Source organism: Gavialis gangeticus, unplaced genomic scaffold, assembly GCF_001723915.1.
Source record: "Gavialis gangeticus isolate Ggan-Ray unplaced genomic scaffold, GavGan_comp1, whole genome shotgun sequence".
NCBI classification, from domain to species: Eukaryota; Metazoa; Chordata; order Crocodylia; family Gavialidae; genus Gavialis; species Gavialis gangeticus.
In genome coordinates, this window is record NW_017729031.1 from 108,498,670 (window position 1) to 108,520,751 (window position 22,082).

The window sequence follows — 22,082 nt, forward strand, 5'->3', positions numbered from 1 at the left end:
TCCAAGAAGAATGCACAGCAGAGGTCTTTATTTTTGCAACTACCATTATATTGCTGGCTGGAACAGAAATTATTTAACAGTTGCTTAGACAGCAGTAAAGGCAAGCTACATCTTTATATCAGTGACTGGAAGCTCATATGTGAGTAAAGGGAAGGAGACTTGTAATTAAGACCCTGGATTGGAAACCAGTGGACTGATGTTTTAACGACTGCCTTTGTCTTTGACTTGCTGCTGGCAGCGATACCTCACAGTTGAAGATGATCACTCCCATGGGTCAAGTAAAGGGTTGTAGATGAGTGTGGTGATGGCTAAGACGGCCAATCCTAGAGCTGCAGACTCTCTGGCACGTGCCACAGGTGGTGGTTAAAGGGGGAATTGAACTTTGTCTCTGGCCCCTGTGTGTCCTTTGTCCTTGGCTGAGTTGGGAGTATAGCAATTGTTTTGCTGAACGCACATCAGGCATGCACATACAATGCCATCCACCACAGATGATGCTGAATAATCAGTGCTTCTATACTGGTGGTGTTAGCATTTGTGCAGCGATCCTCCCACTTTATGCTAAGGATCCGCCAGAGGTAGCGCTGGTGAGGGTGTTCCAGGCTTTTCAGGTGGTCCCTGTAGGTCACCCAAACTTCACAGCCTTAGAGAAGAGTTGGGATTGCCGTAGCCTTATGTAATAGGAGTTTTGTTTGAGTCCTAATGTCATGATCACTGACCATGTGATGATACAGTCTTCCAAAGGCAGAGCTGGCACATCGAATCCTATGGATTTCCTTGTTGGTGTTGGCCTTCTTTGAGAGAGGACTGCAGAGGTACGCAAAGTATTCAGCATTCTCCAGCTCCTGTCCATCGGTGAGGATCTTTGCCAGGGGAGCTAATTGACCCAGAGCAGGCTGGTGAAGCAGCTTTGCCATTCCAGTTGTTGTATGACATTGGACAAAGCCATCTAACCTCAGTGACTTTTCTCACTATCTTCATAAGATACCAAGTTCATTAACGTTTGCACTATGCTTTGACAGTCCCAGGTGCACAGTGTTATATATGTCCAGAGTAATCCGAGTGTGTTTCCAGAGTGTATAATTGGGTCATAGTGGAGTTCTATGGGATTATAGCATGTGGTAGCATGCTACTATAATGCTAGTTTGCTATTTAGTAGTCTTATACTACTAAATTATATATATATAATCAAAAATGACTTTTGTAAAATTACTTCTGGGTGCTGATATGATTTGCTTTTATCAGGGCATTTAGATGCAAAAAAAAAAGAAATTATTTATTTGCCACTATCAGAAAAGCAGAAAAGAATTTCACAGCATTGAGTGTCACTTAACTGCAGACAGAAAATGTCACACCATATGGATAGACTACTTAGATCCACTTCAAACCCAGCTGACCAGCCCTGGTATTAAAATGCCTGGAAGGAATTTCTCTGTCTTTCCACAGTGGAAATCTATCTTCTGTCCATGTAATAAGTCTCCTTTATTTAAAAAAAAAAAAAAGATTATTTTAAGTTTTACATCCACCAACTCTTAGCCAATACTACTTTAGAGAGCCAGGTGCCTAAAATGCAGGCAAGTGCTTATATCTAAAATCTTGTAACTGTTGTGCAAAGAGAGAAAAAAAAAGATACATCCTGTTTCCTCTTTCTCTCTCTCTGTGTGAAAGCTTGAAATAACATTTTGCAAGGCAGATTTTGAAAGCCCTTTGTGGTTTAGGATATCAGCATAACCCCCATGTGACCTTGCATTCAACCTTGTGCATGCCTTCAAAGCAAGTCAAATGCTATGCATCACAAAATGAATGTGACAGTCGTGTTGCATTTACATTTTGAGTGGAAAGGAATTGTCCGAACTTAAATACGGACTCCAAATATTTCACTGTTATCAGGAGCTACATGCTACTTTGTATTTCTAATTGAACTTCTTCCTTGTCACCATTTAAGAAGTCTACAAAACCCACTTTCAGAAAAGAAGTCGATACCTTGGTTTGGTGGGCACATTTAACCCAGAAGCTTCAGCTTTTTCACAGAATTATAAGGAGATCATCTGCTTATTCTGACTGGCAAGTTTGTGTAACATGGTCCTGCATGCTCTGACATGAAGTTGCTTATCTAAAATAAACTGCTTCCAGTCCATCATTCTGTAGCCTCCTGCAGGGCAACAAAGCTTATTCTCCCAGCCACATGTTTTAGTTAGTGGGTTAGAAAAAGGTATTTAATTTAACTAGGTTTTCATCATTTTGCAGTGTGGTTTCATTCTGATCAGGCTGTCTGGTGGGCTGCTATCTTCCCTAGAAGTACTGGGATTCCCAGCCTGGTGGGCAATCCTGGACACCCCCGCTCCCCGCCCCAAGCTGTAAACTCAGGCTGAGCTGATGGGGAAAACGAGGTCGTCTTCCATCAGACCCCTTGTGCCTGCCTTCACTCCATGCTTCCTGTTAAAATCTCGTTCAAGGCAGTCCTGGCCAAAAGTTATTTATCTAATAGTGGTTGGATGCAGATTTTCATGAGATTACAAGTTTGCAACAGAATATAAATGGCAGGAGTGGATCACTTCTGAGCATGCTCAGAAAGACAGGTAGCATTACAGGAATGGAGCAGAACCTAAAATCTGCACAAGAGGCCCAAAATGCCTCTTGTCCAGCTGACTAACTGTGTAAGTGCTACTTACCCACCTAGAGGGTGTTCAAGATGTCAGTGAGTCCAGTATAGTACTTGCATGTCCTAGCATGTGAGAACTGCACACTTAGAAATCAAAGTTGGTGACAAAACATCATGAATTCTCATGAGTTTTTGCATGTGTCCTGACTGCAAGGAAGCTGTTAATTGTTGCAGTGAATATGACCAGTTTTTCCTAAGAGAAATTACTTTTAGCCAGAAGGTCTAATATCTTTGCCTCTTGAGAGTGGTAGAGACACCCCACATAGTCAGAGGTACAACGGTCTATCCCTGCACCTCCCTGCCAAGATTTCCTCTTAAATCTACAGAACTACTAGTGATGGGTGTAAGCCCTAGCATGCCGTTTATAACCTTTCTAAACTTTCTATTAAAATATCCAGCATTTTAACAGTGAATGTTAATCTATGTTAATGCCCCATCCCTTTCCAAATCTCATTAAGTTTTTTTTCTTTTTACCTCGGTGACATCCTGCAGCTATTATCTAATTACATGCTGTTTGAAAAAGTATTTTAATCAATTTTGAATTTCCAGCGTTTCAGTTACATTAATATTTGGGTCTCCTTGTTCTTGGAACAGAACAGAAGTTCCCAGTCTCCCTTCCTGAGACTATTTATTATTGATGTGCCTTCTCTCTCTCTCTCTCTCTCTAAGATCTTCTTTCTGAGGTAGGTAATCTGTCATAAGGACATAAGAATTGCCATTTACTGGGTAAGACCATAGGTCTACCTTGCCCAGTATCCTGTGCCACACAGTGGCACAACATGGATGCAGAAAGGGAGAGTGAACAGGGTATGACCAGGGTTTTTTTTTTACTGTTCCTCTCCCACTTGCAGCCTCCAGCATTTAAGGAAGTTGTGATTCAGAGGCTGTGCCCCTAACTTTGATCCTCAATAGTTATTAATGCACCTTTCCTGAAGGGATCTGTCCAGTCCCTTTCTGAATCTGGTTAAACTGTCAGCGTCCACAACATTGTATGGCGATGATTTCCACAATTTAATTACACGCTGTGTGAGAGAATTTCCTTTTGTTAATGTTAAACTTGCAAGCTGCTAGTTTTATTTTATGACCCTAGTTCTTATATTGTGAGAGATTAGCAAATAATAAATCCCCATTTACTTTGTCTTCACTATTTAGTAGTTTGTAAACTCTTTATCTCATCTCCCCTTAACTGTCTGTCTTGTAAAGTGAATGGGCCCAGCCTCGTTAGTCTTGCCTTATATGTCTTTACATGCGTTCCTTTACCTGCCCCTAAACTTTCATGTCGCCTTTCTCTGAATAGCCTCCATTGCTGCACACAGTATCCAGAGGAGGCTACAGCACTGATTTATTCAAGGTGTTCTAATATTGGGTCTATATTTTCCATCCCTTCCCTTATGCTTCCTAACATCTTGTTAGCAGCTACACACTGGTCTTTGCTGAGTTGTCTGTAGCGATGACCAGGTCTCTCCCTCGATCTGGTGCATCTTGTCCAGTGAGTATTGTTTTAAGTGTTCCTTCTTCTGTGCATTGGTTTGCAAACTGGAGGCTCAGGGTTTCCTTTACAGGCTTCTGAGATACTTGGAGACCTTTTGGCTTGCTTGGGTTCTTTGGCCATTTGCTGTACAAAATCCATCTTCACTTTCCTGACTCCTCATGAACACAATTTCTGCTTTGGTTTATTTAACTAGGTTTAGTTTTCAAAGCAGAAGTGTTTATACCTGGTTTGAAGAACCTCCCACCCTTGCCATTAAACAGCCTGGCTTACTCCTTGCTGGTTCTCTTTCAGCAATAAGACTCCTTGGGTAGCATCCATGCCCCATTTTATAATTTAACTCCTTTTTTGTTGTTGTTGTCTTTAGGCCTTTTTGACGGGCTTCCCCACCATCTTGATATTTCCCTTCCTTGAGTTCAGTGTTTCTGTCACTTGCTGGAATGTTGGCCTAATTAGTATCATAAATTGCTTCTGCAAACTTTGTCCCTTGATGCCATTTGATTAGCTTCTATGCAAGTAATTATAATTGTTAGGTTTTGCTGTCTCTTTGATCTTTCTCAGCCTTGTTTGCTCAATATCCTTTCCTTTATGTGGAGACCAGAAGGATCAGCTTATTAATATGTATGTTCTCATGTATAGACGTCAGACCCATACATATACAGCTCCTCTCAAAATGTTTGTATTGCTAGGTTCTGTGGCAAATATCTCACTGTTCCCCAGTTTGGTTGACTTCATGAGTCTTTCCTGTAATATTTATAACCAGGTATTACAGTATCCCATTTCTCCATGACTTTTAATGTCTTTTACATCAAGAGTCACTATAAGACAGTCTAATTCACATATGTTTGCTATTAAGCTTCACATTTTTGTGCCATTTTTTACCATGTGCATGTTTCTAGTTGACATACTGGTTTGCCATTCTGCTCTCTTCAGAGAAATTTCCTCTGATCTTTTCTCATTCCTGCTGTTTCAGCTATTTTGCTTCCTGCCATTTACTAGAGACACCACAGATACCTTGCCATTACCTGCATTGTTGACAGGTGTGTCTGTCCAATGTAGTTGTTCTTTACCTTGTACAGTTGCTTAAACACACCATTGAAACTGTAATATTTCATGTCCCACAGTCAAGTTCCCCTTTGATTTAAGGTGAAATACGTTCCTTCTTGATAAATTCCTCCTTCCTCACAGTATTCCCACGCAACTCCTCATTAATCCCTATCTCTTCAGCCATGCGCTGGGTCTAAGATGGTGATTTTTATGTGCACATAGTAAAAATTATTTTTATGGTGTTTCATATGCTCAGCAACTACCTGTTTGCCATTAGTTTTCCTAATGAGCACAAAGGCAATAGGCTAGAGCAGTGGTTTTCTACTTGTGGCCATGGACCCCTGGGGGTCTGCAAACTGTCTCAAGCCAGGGCAGGCAAAGTTCAGCCCACAGACCCTGAGGGGTCCATGAAAGATGACTATAATCAATCAAAAGTATGTGAATGCCCACACTTACATTCATAGAGGTTTGCAGCTCCATTCAAAAATTTTTAGGGGTCTTCAAATTAAAAAAGGTTGAAAACCACTGGGCTAGAGCACAGATGAAGGGAAGTAATCTGATAAAGGCAGTGTGCATGCCATGATTGTTTGGACCAGATGAAGGAAGAAAAGTCACTGAATCCTGCAGCTTTCAATGAGCCGTTAAATCGAAAGAAGCAAAAAAGAAAACCATGCGCACAACCAGCTGAGATCAGTAGCTGTCACTTGTACTGCCAAGATGTCAGGAGAAAGGCTGTTTCCATCCAACAATTCTGTTTGCAGTTATATAACAAGACTGCAGTATTTTCACAAAACACCAAAACCTTCATCCGATTCCAGCGATAAATTTATCTTGTGGCCCTCTTGGCAACATTAGGATATGGCTGATTTTATTTCCAGCTCCTCCAAGAGAGCTTACTTTCTGTCTTCACACTTTTGAAGGCTCAATTCATGCTCAAGTTGCAGGGACTTGCATTTCCCTTACAGCAGAGTCACAGCCAACACTCTGACGTTCACAGCCTCTTTTAATAGAATAGTCTTTGTAACTGAATTATTTTTATTCCCTGAGAGGTGAAGGATGCAGAGTAGCAGCCTCCATTGTTGTTTCTCAGCTGTGTTTCCATATAGAAAAAAAAAGTGCAATGGCATTAATTCCATCAACACTCAAGTGAAACCTTGGTTTGGCATTCAGCCAAACCTGCCATCATCAGCCATGCTAAGGGCTAACAGCTAGTACTGATCTTACAAATGTGGAGAAGACTTACACTATGTGTATTTGGAGGCATTTGTGGAGAGTGTGTTTATAAGGGTGGCCCCTTGTTCAGGTATCATCGTACATAGATCACTGGTGTGGGTGAGGGGTGAAACAGTCCAAGACACCTCTAGAGGAGTTGGGAAACCTGGAGGCTGGTACCATGGAGCAAACTGCTTACAGATCTATAAGTAGTAATGTCAACCTTGTCATGGTTGTGAAATGTGATGCATCTCCTGCTGTCTGGTCCCTGGAGGTACACTCTTGCTGTAAGCATAATTTGGTTGTCTCTGGGAGTGGCAGGAATAGAAAATGTTGCAGATGGGCTGAAAAACAGAGTGGGTCCAAGTGTCTTCTGTATAAACACAAAATATGGGTTCAGGCTGTTAGTGTACAGGAGAGGCTAGCTTTGAAGTCACTAAAGTACTAGGATTGAATAATTAGATGTGATACATTTGAGTCCATTGGCTTTGCTTGATCTGGGTGAAGGAACTAAATGAAGCTATAGCGTTCGCACTGAGTATTTGAGCCACATGTGAGTGAGCCCTGTCCTCTTTCATTCTCCAAAGATGAAAGAAAATCCTGTGGCAAATGCCTGACACTGGGAGTTGGGAGATCCAAGTTCAGTTTTTGGCTCTGCTGTCAATCTGTGAGACTCATGCAAGGCACTTATGTTCTCTGTGTGATGCCTGTTCCTCCAGCTGGAGAATGGAGATAGTTATCTGTTCCCTAGGGGTACCGGTCATGCTTAATTCAATTATGATTGTAAAACACTTTCAGGCCTTCAGCTGGTACTACAAAAGTTCAAGGTCACTTCAGTGATAAGCAGGGCTGTTACTAAAAATTGTTCAAAAGCCAGGTGATTTAAAAACAGACAAACAATGAACACATGCAGAAACCTACCTTGTTAAAATGTTGACAATGTTTAAGAGCTGAAACAAGAATGTACAAGGGAGACTTGGATAGGATCAGAGCTTAGGTGTCTGTGTTACCACGGCTATATGTTTCCGGACTCTAAATTTGGGCTTTACTAATGTGAGTGCTCTTCCACCTGCATTACATCTTAATGAAGGCTTTCTGTGTGTGAATTATTAATAGAGTAGGTTGAGAGGAAATGTATTGTCAGGGGGTTAAATTATGCTTTCCTATAGGAAGGGCCAGCTAATTCTTTAGCCAGAGGATGACTCTGGAAGTGAAGCTTAACACTGACATGGGTAACATCTATCCCACCTCATTCTGACCTGCAAAACACCAGCCACCCCAGGCAGCATATTTACTATTTGTTGTGCTAACCTCTGGGATGCACTATGTCCATTTACAGGCACTAAAATTTTACAGATGATCTCCGCTCCACGCTTCCTTTGACAGAAGCCGCTGCAGAGGCCTGGGGAGAGGACCCTTGACTTTCCCTCCTGGCCCAGAATGCTGTTTGCATCAGCCAATAACTTCCCTGTTGATAAAATCATGTTGTACCGGTGGGCTTTGGAAGATGCTTTAATTGGGTTTCTTGGCTAAGCCAGGTATCTGGTTTCTCCTTTTTCAATCTTTGAATAAACCGTCTTATCGCAGGGTTGCCAGTATCTGTCATCTCCCCTTTATGCCATTGCAATAACAGGTGTGATATTGTTGTGATTGATCGAATGAAAGCTAGGCTGATGTTTCTTTCAGCCTCTTACTTAGTGTTTCCTAAGCATTGGCAAAATCTCAGTACGCTGGCACACTGACCTGTTCATGCTGCTTTGGGGGATGCTCAGAGTGGCTTTGCCTAGCACGGAGGCTGGGAGTGGGGTTCGCAATCCCTTTTTGGATTCCAGGAAGGCAGTTCTCTCCCTGAACATTATCCACACCCTTCTCCCCAAATACACCTCAATGGAAAGCCTGCAGCCTCATCTGACGCCAACAAAAGTACTTGAGATTAAACGACCTTGAGCATGAGGTGGCAGTGATGTGGAAGCGTTTGTATGGGATCAGTTGGAAACGGTGGGCCCCTTATTTAGTGGGGAGCTGTTAGGAGGAGCAAAGCAGCCCAGGTCATCCTAAGATGGAGGGAAAAATCTACTGGACTGCACCAGGCAAGAGCTGCTTATACTTTCTCTTGAGTGCAATGTGTTTTTTTAATATCTGTCAGTAAAGGAGAACACTGCATTATCTAAACAGCTATTAAGCAAATAGATTGAGAGAAGTAACATTATCCTCATTTTATAGATGGCACAAGAGGGTCTAGCCTCTTGCCTGAAGTCACATGGGAAGCCCAGGAGGGCTGAGAATAGATCACAGGTCAGGTGTCAGCCCTTCTTTTTCCCCACTGACAGGCAGACTAAAAAGATTGCCCCTGCCCCATACATGGTGGCTTACCTCTGTGACAAGAGGGTCAGTGTAGTTAGAGACCAAGGAGCTGGGAAGCTACCAGTAGCCTATCCACATCCTATTGCTTTGAGGGATATTGGAAAGGAGAAAGGGAAGTCATTAGCACTGATCCATTTTACAAATGCTTCATGTTAAATCTGCCTTCCAGGCATACAGTGACAAGAATGTGATTGGAACCTCTGATAGGCTTTTCCATATATACAGCTAGTTCTGATAAGACATGATAAAAATAGCAAACTAAGTAGGGATTTTAGCTGCAACTCACCAAGGCCAGAGTAAATAAGTATTAAATACCTGGAAGAACATGAGGGCCTTGTATGGTGCCTCCAGCTGTCCTGCCACTACCCCAAAATTGAATCACTCTATCTTTTTAAAAAGTGATTTACGTGTTTACCACCTGGGTGCTTGTTAATACAGGTGATTCATAGGAGAATGCTTTGGCCTGTGCCCTAGGGGCAGCCTCTTTGCACAGAGGCTTGGGCAGCAAAGTGGCTAGTAGTCTACAGCAGTTAAAAATCCCAGAAAGAGCTCTCTCAATCTAGCGGGCAAAGGAGAATGGGGATGAACACAGTGCTGGATTGTCAGGCTCAATGAGTAGTGATCAATGGCTCAAGGTCTAGTTAGCAGCTGGTAGCAAGTGGAGTGCCCCAGGGGTCGGGCCTGGAGCCGGTTTTGTTCAATATCTTTATTAACCATCTGGAAGATGGGATGGAGTGCACCCTCAGCAAGTTTGCAGATGACGCCAAGGTGGGGAGAGCAGTAGATACACTGGAGGGTAGGGCTAGGATTCAGAGTGACCTAGACAAATTGGAGGGTTGGACCAAAAGAAATCTCATGAGGTTCAACAAGGACAAAGGCAAAGTGCTGCACTTAGGATGGAACGATCCCATGCACCATGGGGGCTGACTGGTTAAGCAACAGCTCTGCAGAAAAGGACCTGGGGGTTACAATGGACAATAAGCTGGATATAATTAAGCAGTGTGTTCTTGTTGCCAAGAAGGCTATCGGCATACTGGGCTTCATTAGTAGCAGTGTTGCCAGAAAATCAGGGGAAGTAATTATCTCCCTCTATTCTGCACTGGTGAGGCCACATCTAGAGAACTGTGTCCAGTTTTGGGGGCCCCCACTACAGAAAGGATGTGGACAAATTGGAGAGCCCACCAGAGAGCAACAAAAATGGTTAGGGGGCTGTGGCACATGACTTAGGAGGAGAGGCTGAAGGAACTGGGTTTATTTTAGTCTGCAGAAGAAAAGACTGAGTGGGGATTTGATAGCAACCTTCAACTGCCAGAAATTGAACTGAGGGGGGAGGGACCCTGAAAGTGGAGTATAATTTTGACAGCAATCGTCTGAAGTTGCAGCAAGGGAAGTTTAGGTTGGATATTAAGATAAACTTTCTCACTAGGAGGGTGGTGAAGCACTGGACCAGGTTACCTAGAGAGGTGGTGCAGTCTCTATCCTTTGAGATTAAGGCCCAGCTTGACAAAGCCCCGACTGGAATAATGTAGTTGGGGACAGTCCTGCTCTGGGCAGGGGGTTGAACTAGCTGACTGCCGGAGATTCTTTCCAACCTTCATTTTCTATGATTCTATAAAAGTTATAGCAAGATCTAATGGCTGGAAGCTGAACCCAGGCACACTTGATGCAGACATGTGAGAAGGGGGTGCTGCACACACACGTGTGTGTTAAAGGAGGGTTAGTAACCATTGGGACAACTTGAGCAAGGAGTAACCTGAGTCCTGTGCCCAAGAAGTCTTTATGTAAGGAGTTCATGTGATTGTGAAAGGTGCCAGGACTCAAGTTGGACTCCTACATGAAGAGCTCTCTTGCCTATGATGTGCAAGAGGTCAGACCCGATGACCACAATGTTCCCTTCTGGCCTTACAGATCTCAGCCTGAAAGAATACATTTGCAGTGACCTGTCACAGAAAGGATTGTAACTCCATTATTGACCATGCCTGGCAAGGTGTGGGCACGCGTGTCCATGGGTGAAAGGGGGGATTTCCGATCAGTCAGCTGAGTCACTTGAGATTCGTGTCCCTATTAACTTTTTTTATATGCTTGTTGGTTTTCCCACTAGGAGAAGGGATGCACAGTGCTTCCAGGAAAGTGCCCTGCAGCTCACCCACTGCTTGCCTGCAGTTCATTTTCATACCCCCTCCCAGTCGGCTGAGCCCATTCTCTAGTGCCAGGAGGCAAACAGATGGACCTGACTGTTTTCAGGCTCTGTATACAGAGGAGGCTTTTTAAATCTTGCTAATCAGTTGGGAAATTCTCCTAACTTGGGACCAGAAGAGTGATTTAGAGAAGGTGTTATTCTTTTGATTCGATGGATGTCTCGGGGCCAGGTCCCATTTCCCCCTTTCAGATGACATCTGAATTATTGCAAGCATCCCTCCAGCTTCTGCACATTCATGCCAAGCCCACATAGGGCATGGTGGTCTCTTGTGCAGATAGCAGCCCTGAGGCATAATGGAGGCCTCCAAACTGACAATGCACAGAGAGTGAGGAGGGGCAGGAAGGAGGGAACTGAGGCCCCTGGGCTACCCGGAGGAGTATCCCCGGAGATGCAGTTTGTCACAGAATTAGCAGCAAATCTAAAGCTACCACGACAAAGTTCTGGTTTTGGTGAAATGGGCCAAGGCAGCCAAAGTGAGAAAGGGATTAAAGTCCTGTCAGGTTGTTCTGACTCTGGGCCTCAAGCTCAAAGTACTGAAGAGATGAGTGGTAGCCATTACTAGTGTCCGTATCTGTAAACTCGAAGAAAACTTCTGTTTAGTACCATCAGGTATGATCTCTGAAAACCCCCGTGCTGTTTAACCTACAGGTTCTTAAAATGGTGTTTAAATATGGTCCTCTCAGGCTGTGGCTAAGTCTTTGAACCACTATCATATCTCACTTGCTTTTGAAGTGAGATATGATAGTGGTTCTTGCTCCTTGTAGTTGCATGGAGGGTATCGCAGTGGGGAGCACAGTCCATTGAACTGTAACTCTGAACCATTTCTTTGCCATTGGTATGCACTGTGGGGTTTGTTGCCTTCCTCTGTGGAGTGGTGGGGCATGGCCCTCTACCTGGGATCTCTTGAGCTTTTACTGAAACAGGAAGTTGGCTGCTGTGGTCCCCCAGCATTACCTGTGTCAGGTTACGGTGTTATGTCATGTGTTGTGTCAAGAGTTGATGGCAGTTTTACTAAGAGGTTAGGTTATAGGATGGTTTGGTTAGGGATGATCCTGACTCAAGCAGGGGATTGGACTAAATGACCTCTGAAGGTTCCTTCCAGCCCTAAATCTCTCTGATTTCTCCAAAACCACAACTCAAACCTTTCTTACAGATGTAAATATGGGATTCCAGGGGTCAGAAGCATCTTTGCTCTCTTTCAACCATAATTTGAAGCATTCTGGAGGATTGGAATGGCTCGAGGTAGATTATAGATGCAGTAGATAAAACTCTAGAGGCAATCCACAGCTATTTATTGTACATTGTGCTGATGTGAAAGAACAGAGCTTCACCCAGGTCTTCCCCAGCAATGTGGATGAATGCAGGCACTGATGAATACAGAAGCCTCCAGAGCAGATGCACTAAATGCCATAATCCATTCAGTGAGGAAGCAAACTCCTCTGTGACACCCAAAACGCAGCAATGTAGATCTCAGTTCATGCTTTTAGAAAGCTCTGCAGAATCGATAACTCCTCCTCCTCTGCAACACCCTTCTCCTAGAGGCTAGGTCCAAGTAACGCTGCTCAACAACCAGCAGAGTTTCTCCCTTTGGGATGTAGTTGGAATCTTCCTCCTGCTTTCCAAGAAATAGATTTTGCTGCGTCTGTCCCATGGTTCAGACAGCCAGATGCAGAGGGGAGACAGGAAAGGGAAAAGTTAGGTTTTACCTGTGAATTTTCCATCTCTTACTCTCCATTCTCAGCAGTTTGTCAGGTTGGAGGATCGTTTGCTTCAGACTATTATTGAGCTTCACTTTCTACCTTGAATGGTCTTTGTTGTCAATGCTGAGTTGAGAGTTTTTAATGCCTGTCTCCTCAGTCTTGTGAAGATGGGCATTTCTAGTTAGAAGCTGCATCGTACCTTTTGGGTTAAGCCCTGACAGAAAATTCCAAGATGGGAAGTCTGGGCCCTGGCCTAGAACCAGAGTCTGTGGGCCTGGGCAGCCTCCAGACTTTGGGGAAGAAGGCAGTGCCCCCTCATTTATATTGTGGGTTGTGGAGGGGTGAAAAGATTCACAGTCCCCACCTCTTTCATATAATACTTTCCACCTGAAGATCTCAAAACACTTTACAAGAAAGGTCAGCACCATCATCCCCTTGTTACAAATGGGAAAGGGACTTGCCATGGTCCTCAAGCCCCTTGGTGGCAGAATTGGGAATCAAGCCCAGTCTCTTGAGTGGAAGTGGAAGTAGAGATGGGTGATCGGGGCATGAGCCCCAGGGGCTGACTAGTGGGGCATCCAAGTGACGGCAGCGGGTTGCGTTTGCCATATAGAGGCTTGTATTAGTGTCATTTCATATACAATTTGGTGGCAGCTGCAAGAGGATTAACCTCAACTATTGCAGCAGCAGCATCTCCCACAGGGGAGACTTCACCTAAAGAAGACATCACCTCGCTTCTGAGCCTTCAGCCCCTTGGTGAATCCATGCCTTAGCTGGTAAGATGCTGCCTGCCCACTTACTCCCGTTCCCCTGTGCTCAGCACAGCCCCCTTCCCACCACATGCTCTGACCACCACATGCTGTGTATCTAGAAATAGCTAGCTACACCTCTGCTGTTGAGTCCCTGTCTATTGCTTTCACCAGCCCATATTACTCCTGTGTCAATGGCTCATTTTTGGCTTCTAAGTCATCTGATGAATGAGACTGATAGTGCTAGTGAGTGATGAGACATCTTATTCTCCACTATGAACTGGACTGAGATGAACTCTTCTTTTTGTAGACCTTGCATAAGCATGATGTGTTCAGTGATCTTTTTGATGTTCTTTGCAGGCTGTTTTCCAAGATCTCTTCCTTTTTCTCTATGTGAATTTTAAAGCCGACACCCTGGTGCTCTTGTGCAGACAAGTGACCAGGGAAAAAGTGTGTCATTGGAGGGGGCAGTTTCTTTAAAAATGGAACAGGCAGAAGGAAGCAGAGATCCCAGAGAGAGCTGGTGTCGTCTGGGATTAGCTCCACGGAGTGCCTGGCTCTCAGATCTGTGCTGTGTTTGCAAAATTAGGCCTTTCTCTACCTTGATAAATTCAAATGAAATGGAAGTGTCTGTAGCTTGTCATTTTCCAAAGCTGCTGTGAGCTGATCTATATGGGTCTGGACTGGACACTGACAGAAGAGATAAAGCAGGGTTGAGCAGAATGTCCTGCTAACTATGTAACTACATAACCCATACTGCAAATGCTCTCCAGCAGGTAATCCAGCCAGTCTACCTGCATTTCCTAACCCTCTTGTTCTTCTTTCGCCCTGCAGTGAGAAACGCAGTCTGCAAGTCAATGTTACCAACCCGGTCCAGTGTAGCCTGCATGGTAGGAAATGCACCGTCTCCGTGGAAACCAAGATCAACCAATCACAGCCAGACTTCACCAAGAATCGTTCAGGTTTCATCCTCTGTGTGCCAGGGAATTAGCATCACCTCCACTAAAGCAGAGAGCCTTTGAGAGAGCAGAGGAAAGGAAAGGAAACAGACCAGATTTAAATTGCCCTCTGTATGACTTGAACTTTTCAAGGAGATTAACTGGGAGATACTCAGCTGTGATTTGCAGCTGTGCACCTGAACAGATCCCTAAAGCTAGTATTATACCTAGCCGAAATTCAGGAGAGGTTTCTCTTTACCATATCTGACCAGGGCTGAAAATAGCCATGCAGGTGCACCCAGCTTAGAAAACAGACCTAGACACCAGGAAACTGTTTCTGAGCTGCTGTTAGAAGCAAGCATTCATCAGGAGTTGTTTCTCCCCTTTGCTTCCCCTCCCTCTCCCACTGTCCTGACCCTCTCCTGTGTTCTCTATCTCTGCATCTCCATTCTGCAATATCACGTAGCCTCCATTGGAGGAACCAAAGATGGGGGCTCAGGGAGGAAGCCCTGCTGTAACAGTTTAAATCTGAAAGACCAAATTGTCATAAGAAGGGAGACATGGTTGGCAAAAGAAGGGCTGGGTTTCCTAAAGGAAGGCACAGACCCCTGATTCCTCCCACCCTCTCCCTCCCAGGCTCATGTGATTGCAAGGGTACATGTAAATGCATCTCTAAACAAAAATAATTTGCTGCTTTCCTACAAGAAGTCCATTAGCCTGTGAGGAGAGGGTTTGGTGGGAGAAAATTACCCCAGCAGTATAAAGGGGTGGGGGGTGAAATTCATGATGCAGAGAGTTTTAAGCAGCATTGGCTATAAAGAGCATAGCTGTTGCCTTCCCTGGTCGGGTGATGTGACCTGGGATCCCAGGGCGTCCCAGTGATCCAGTGCCTCCCCCAGAATTCTAACCTGACCCATGTGGGTGCCCTTAGTCCCAGCAACATGGTTCAATGAGGCTTGAGGAGGATGCTGGCCAGGATCTCTGCACAGGTGGGGTAAGGAGAGGGTTCCTTTCCAGACCTGTGCAAAGGCCACCTGCTATATCCAGCTGGAGATGCGGTGGGGGGCTGTTGGGTCTGAGGATACAACAGCCTTGGGCTCCCCAGCTTTGCACTATGTAGTCACTAACTCTGGGCAATTCTGTCCAAGCATAGAAAGGAGGAAATGGGTGATAGCACACGCCTGTTTTAAATGCACAGACTGTTCTGCTTGCAGACCTTTCTCTGGGTCTTCCTTGACATGCACATATTGGATGTTATTGGCACAAGACCTGGGAGGCCACTCTGTATCTCTGTGGCCTTTCTGTTAGCATCAAGTTTAGTTGACGATGCATAGTCTGCTTCCCTCTGGCCCACGTAACCTTGTAATTGGTACTCTGTGTGGGTTGTTGGGGGGCTGGTTTTAATAAGATGCACTCTTAACCACCTCTCCTGTTTCCTCTGTGACAGAATTATTAACAAGAGCTTTTGATGTCATGTCAGCAGATTTTATATCAGGCTGCTTCTGTGGTATTTTAATGGGGGAGACAATATGTCGTCATGGGGCTATGAAGATTTATATACTAAATTCTGGCACTGCTGGTCAGGTCAGGATTTCCAGTCCTTTGCTACGCAAACCCTGCCTGGTCACCTGTACCAATGAGCCTGTTTCAGGGACTTTGAGTCCCCAGCCTCAGTGTTGGTTTACAACAGGATGCATTTTCTAGTTTAGATCTGTTTTAGCAGCCAAAAAGTGCCCTAAAGAGGCATTTCTCCTCCCGTTCGAGGGCATCCTGACAAACGAACTCCACAGTGAGTACAGGGCCTCACAAAACCAATCCCTAGACAAAGGGGGAGGGAGGGGGAGGTGGTCATAACAGTATTTATGTCCAGTTGCTGCCAGGGAGATTCTTGAAGTTAATTAGTATCTTGCGTAGAGAAGCTACAGAGCTGTGTTTAATTGGGACAAGCTTAATCTCCCTTGGCTTGTTTGCCAGGGAGTCCCTGTGGCAAAGCCCTTCCTGTGCAGTGGGCTGCTCTGTTCTTCCCCTGCTGCACATTACACAAGTGCTGCGCTTGGCTTCTAGCCAGTACGTACCACATGCCTTGAGAGCAGCCTGTTGTGCATGAGGAGCAGGGGCCAGGGAGGGAGCTCCCAGTGCCCACATCCCAGCGTGGCACCCACTCACTCACTCTCCTGTTTATGCTGCTCTGAGCAACAAAGAGGAATCCTGCCCTCCAGAACCATGTGGCCTTTTCCAGTCTTCCCTGGCCCTTAGGGAAGAGGCCATAATGGATGTCAGCCAATGCCATTGAGAGCCCTCTGTGGCTGCTTTACCAGCACCACACACCACTAGAACAGCAAGGAGAGTGGAAGCAACTACCCAGCCAAGAAATAGCTCCTGCACGTGCCAAGTGTACACATGCAGATAGGGCACCAACAAAGAGCCTTTACCTCTTGTTCCACTTCCTCCCCAGCTTCTGCTGCTCCTCAGTAGGAGGAGAAATGCCAATTCTCAAGGCATTTTTATAACTTGTTCTAGAAGGGAAGGTGTTATTTGTAATAATCCCTCTGAAGCAGTAGAAAGTGTTCTCCCCACTGCTGTGCCTTTTTTTCTATTTGCACTTCTTGCTTTTTGTTTTTATGCAACTGTCCAAGTGCCTCCAGTCTCTCTAATGTAGTAGCCAAGTTAGCGGCTTAAGATTTTAATTAGCACTTTCATTACACTATCCCTCCAACGAAATAGTTGTACTGAATCATGGACAGCAATAAACTTGTGTTTAGAGAATGTCTAATGCAACAAGGTGGCGATATAGTATGTGATGAAGTATGTGTCTTTATTAAATGAAATACATTATTTGCTCCTGCTCTGGTTTTTATATATATTCCTGATTTCTCCCATAAATTAACTATTTCTAAATTGTATTTTGATTTTTTTTGAGCCTGGGGCAAAAATGCAATGAACCATTTTAAGTAGTTGATATCGTAATGTATAAAAGAAAAGCCCTACTATAATGATATTGGGCTTTTGTTTACATAATTCACTGTAATTAAAGGACTATTAGTTGCACCCTGGTACTGTTGGTCTCCTTTTTTCTTTATGGGGAATGATAGTAGTCACCCTGGAGATGAACATTGGTTTTACCACAAGGACTTTCAAGTTACTTCAATGAAGAGTAAAGTTTTATGTCTGAATTTTGCTGCCCATCCCTGAGTCTCCAAGACAGACTGACCTATAGTTTTGTGGAAACACTGGCCCTTGGAGACTAGAGACCAAAGTACATCTGCAGGAGGACAGGCAGCAAAGCAAGACACACTTCCCTTATGATTCAGCGCTGCCTCCTCCTCCTCCTCCCCACTCTTGTGATACTTTAGCATATTCTTTACCCTTGTTTACTGCCCAGTTGCACATGCGCCAGTGAGGGAGGTGTCCTTGCCTAGCTTTTGACAGTCCAGTCAGGAAGGCTGCACCTCTCATCTGCCTGTCATGCTAATTCAGTCTTTTGAAGGAAACTCGCCGGATTGCTGACTTCACAGCACATTGTATGGAAGTCCAGAGCAAAATGGTGAACTTGGGGACTTTAACATGATTAAAACACTAGCACAGCTAATGTACTAAGCCCTCTTTCGTCTAGGCAAATCCAATTATTTCTCCAAGGCCATGCATCATTCATGAAAGGTGTCTTACACACGGGTTGCTGCATAAAGGAGTCAGCTACAAAAGGCTTCCATGTAATGGATGGTCAGTGCATTTTATTTAATCAACACAGTACAAAAATAAATAAAAATAAGGGGAAGGGATTAAATTACAGGCACACTGAGCTCCATGACACAGTCTGTCAGATTATAAACCACACATACTTACAAACACACTATACACATACATACAAAATGAGACAAATATAAATTAATAAGTAACAATACCCACCAGTTTGGTCAACAAAGATCTACAGAAGAGATTGCACTAAAAAAAACATACATATACATGTATAATTAGCAGTTTCAAATGTACAGCTATGAAGAATTTCAAGTGAAAAAAATGGCACATTATTTTTTTCATTTGCAATCTTAACAACTGGAACAGAACTAAACTAAGAACTGTGCACAGTAAGAACTTACCAGTCCCCAGGCCTGTTAAGAAAATGCCAACTCAAAGACTGAACTATTTGTGTGTGTGCGTGTGTGTGTGTGTTGTGCATGGGTGTAATTTTTACAGCCATTTGTTGTAAGTTTTTGTTTGTTTTTTGAAGACACAAAATGCTTCTGTTTGCATGCACGATACCACTGTAAAAGCAACGATGAAAGAATAAAGAAGGGGTTTTTTTGTAGGTTAGTATTTTTGTTCTAAAAGTATTCATATAGCAGCATGTAAATTTCTTTCATTGCTTGCACACTCAAGTATATCAGTTGATCCTTTACACAATACTTATGATCAGTGCACAATGGGAACAATACATTTCACGTTGATGTAATGATACAGGAGCACTTACTTCTCTTAAACCGAACCTCTCGTGAAACTTGTCTTGAAAAAACAATAAATAAATAAAGGGGATAGAGAAGAGAGAGAAATGGCTCTCCCAGACACACAGCTGGAATCTGGTCTGTCCTCAAAACAAGTAGGACCTAATGTGTTCAGCCTGTGTTGGCAACAAGTTGAGCTTCCTAACTGCTTGCCAGATGATGCTGTCCTTTTTAGAACAGCAAATGTGCAATGGAGGGAGCTGAGGAAGCCATCTACAAAGACCACAGGAGACTTGATCTCCCCCTCATACATTTGCTAGCCAACTGGCTGCAAAGTGCCTTTCCAGCTCTGTGTCTGAGGAAGGGTTAGCTTATGGTCAGTGTGTGTTAATGGCTCAGATTTGGGCCTAGCCTCAGAGGCAATGCAGGCTCTCCCTACATTTGTAAATCCAGCAGTCTTGGATATTACAAAACTGGTTCCTTTCTGCTTCAAACCCCTTAAGCCTAGACCTTGAATTTCACAGCTTTCTGTTCCTTTACATTTTAAATAGTGCTTACTGCTCAAATGAGCAGCAATCTACTCTAACACTGTTAAATATAAAGCCCAGCCCCCCCACCCCCCTCCCCTGCCAGAATGCCAGCATCCTTAAGCCTAGAGTGTTGGATTTGAAGAAGCCTTTAAAGGTTTTCTAACTGGTCTTTGTCTGCAGATCTATTAATGCTACAAAAATCTAGACTTGGTTCTTCTCCACCTCTGGCTTCTCAAGAAGCTAATAAAGCCAGTGGATAAGCTTACCTACAGTCTTTAGCCCATAAAATGAATTCCCTTTTCAGCAGTACTTGAAGTGTGTTTGTATCTTGAACCAGGAAAGTTGGTCTCTTAAATGACACTTAAGGGTAAGTGAAATTAACAAGATTCAAAGCCAATCAAGGGTGCATTAATATTTCATGTTTAGCCTACAAGCCCTGGTCCCCTATGGGCCATTTGGTTGTGAGCCTTTCCTTTTGAAGGATGTTAACAACCTCCCTTTTTTTGTTTAAAGAAACATGATGTATAACTTGCTTGAGCATCAGAGGTTGGCTGTGACAGCAGGTGCCAGGTTAGAATGCTAAACATGACAAATTCCACAAAGGCTGGCCAGTCAGACGACAGAAAGCAACTGATAGTGCCATTAAACCTCTAGTAAAGCCGACATCAATACAGACCCTACTTCTACATGAACAGAAGAATACCCACCATATTTCAACTGGACCAGGTTAGGCTGCAGACAGTCATTGTACTAACCAGCGTAAAATGGTTCACCAGAACAAAACAATCTCCAGGAGCTGTCTCCCTCCAACCCCAGCTTGGCCACCTCGCTGCTTGGGTACTTCAGCAAGGAGCAATTGCTTGAGGACACTGCGAACTCGCCTAGGATGTTCAGCTGCCTCGCGGACGAGGAACGACGCTTCCAAGCCTGCATGAGAAACCCTTCTTCCTGCTTAATGTCAGGAGTTCCGTTTCCCTAATCTGGGAATTTTGAGCATTAAACGGGTAAAACCCCAGGGTGGGGCCAAAGGTGCTGACAATCCCAGCTCATCACCTGTTCGGCCGCTGGCCACTAACTACATGTTACATGCAAGAAAGTCTGTTTGGGAGACTGATGCCAATTTGTTTTTTTTAAGGTCACTGTAGTTGTTTTCCCCACTGCGTGCAGCTTTGAACACCAGCCAGCTTCAAAATAGTGGAACCCACTGGGAAAAACCAAATGTTCAAGAATCCATTGGATTGCCCTGTTCATCCACTGCCATTCCCATTAGGAACGTACATGCCATGATTTCCTGCCAGTCACTGGTCCGAGCCTCCAGCTTACAACTGTATAGAATTACAGTGCGGATAATCCCTACGTGTATTGTCTCAGCAAAGCCGGCACCAACCACAAGGGTTCCCACTGCTCTGCACTTGCTCCACTTAGGTCCTCCCTAGGCTTAGCCAGCGTTGAATATGGTAAGTGGAGGTAGCAAGGCATGTCCCATGTGGCTGCAGAAACCAAATAGATCTTGGCCACTAGAGCATGATAAAAAAACATCCCCCGGGTCTGTAGAGCTTCTTGGTGACCAAAGCCCTACCAGCCTAAGCGTCTGAGGGTCAGTGCTGCTGCCTGCGGGGTCCCTGGCAGCCCCGCTGACCTGTCCAGTGTCTGCACAACCCTGATTCACGTCCCATAAATGAAAACAAAAATGTATTGTTCCCTCAGTCCCCGGGCGGCGGGCGTTCACCGGTCCAGCCCGATGAGCAGCCGGCCCTTCTCCTCCTGGCTGCACTCGTTCTTCAAGTCGGCAAACACCTGGGTGAAGTAGTGCGGGTCCGCATTGATCTGCAGCATCTTGGGGCTCATGAGGTTAATGATGGAGAGGCAACGGTCCCAAAAGGCCTCCTTACAGCTCTCCACCAGGAAGGGCTTGAGGGGGTAGGAGATCTCGTTCCCCATGTAGGAGTAGGAGAGGTACAGGCAGGTCAGCAAGACGGCCTGCAGTTCATGGTCAGTGGCCACTTCTGAGGAGATGACGTCCCGGCAGAGCATGTAGAGAAAGACCACGTTGGCCGGTGTGATGAAGCCCTGGTCCTGCCAGCCCTGGAGCAGCAGGGACCTGTCCACGCTGCGCAGCCACAGCACGGGGTCTGTGGGCGAGAGGTGCTTGAGGCGGTAGCACCGCCGGCACAGGAACTCACCCAAGCAGCGCAGGAGCTCGCTGGTGGAGGCCTGGACGATGACCCTCTTGGGGGTGCCAGCGGGGGCGGTGCCGGGGTGCGGCGCCTTCTTGGCAGACGAGAGGGCGCTCTTGGAGCAGGAGATCTGGCCGGCAGGGGCGGGCGGCGGCACGGGCGGGGGCTGGGCGAAGGTGGAGAGGTTGGCACAGGACAGCGACTTCTTCAGGTTCTCGTTATTGAGGTGGGTGACATTGGGCTGGTAGCTGCCGTTGGGCTGCACCTTCTTGGAGCTCTTCTTCTTGGCCGACACGGCCACGATGCGCTTCCAGGGCAGCACGGAGATGATGGAGTGGCGCTTCAGGCTCTTGTCCTTGGCGTTCTTGCTGTTCTGCACGGCCGTGTAGTGCCCCACCGTGGTGGCCGCGCCATCCTCGAACAGCGTGGCCTTCCGGTAGCTGGGCGACAGAGACAGCACCGTGCCCATGGCGCCGGCCGGGGCGGGGGGGCCGAGTCAGGCGCGTCTCTCACACCTGCGGCGGGGACACAAGAGCCGGCGGCTCCCGTCAGCGTGGCCGCTCCCGCCCCGCCCCGCC

At 45.3% G+C, this 22,082-nt stretch overlaps 2 protein-coding genes across 2 annotated transcripts in view; one reads left to right on the forward strand and one right to left on the reverse strand.

The window, feature by feature from the left end:
- The window catches only part of MYO1D (myosin ID), a 298,270-nt gene extending 280,859 nt beyond the window's left edge, over positions 1–17,411 (forward strand). Inside the window, exon 22 of the mRNA XM_019523544.1 lies at positions 14,255–17,411. Coding sequence (XP_019379089.1) covers positions 14,255–14,411 — 157 coding nt within the window. The 3' untranslated portion in view covers positions 14,412–17,411. The remainder of the gene's footprint in view (positions 1–14,254) is intronic.
- Positions 17,412–18,568: 1,157 nt separating this feature from the next.
- CDK5R1 (cyclin dependent kinase 5 regulatory subunit 1) lies at positions 18,569–22,060 on the reverse strand. Its single transcript, XM_019523546.1, has one exon. It carries the CDS (start codon positions 21,971–21,973, stop codon positions 21,053–21,055), a length of 921 nt encoding a protein of 306 aa, XP_019379091.1. The 5' UTR covers positions 21,974–22,060; the 3' UTR covers positions 18,569–21,052.
- Between the last annotated feature and the right edge of the window lie 22 nt (positions 22,061–22,082).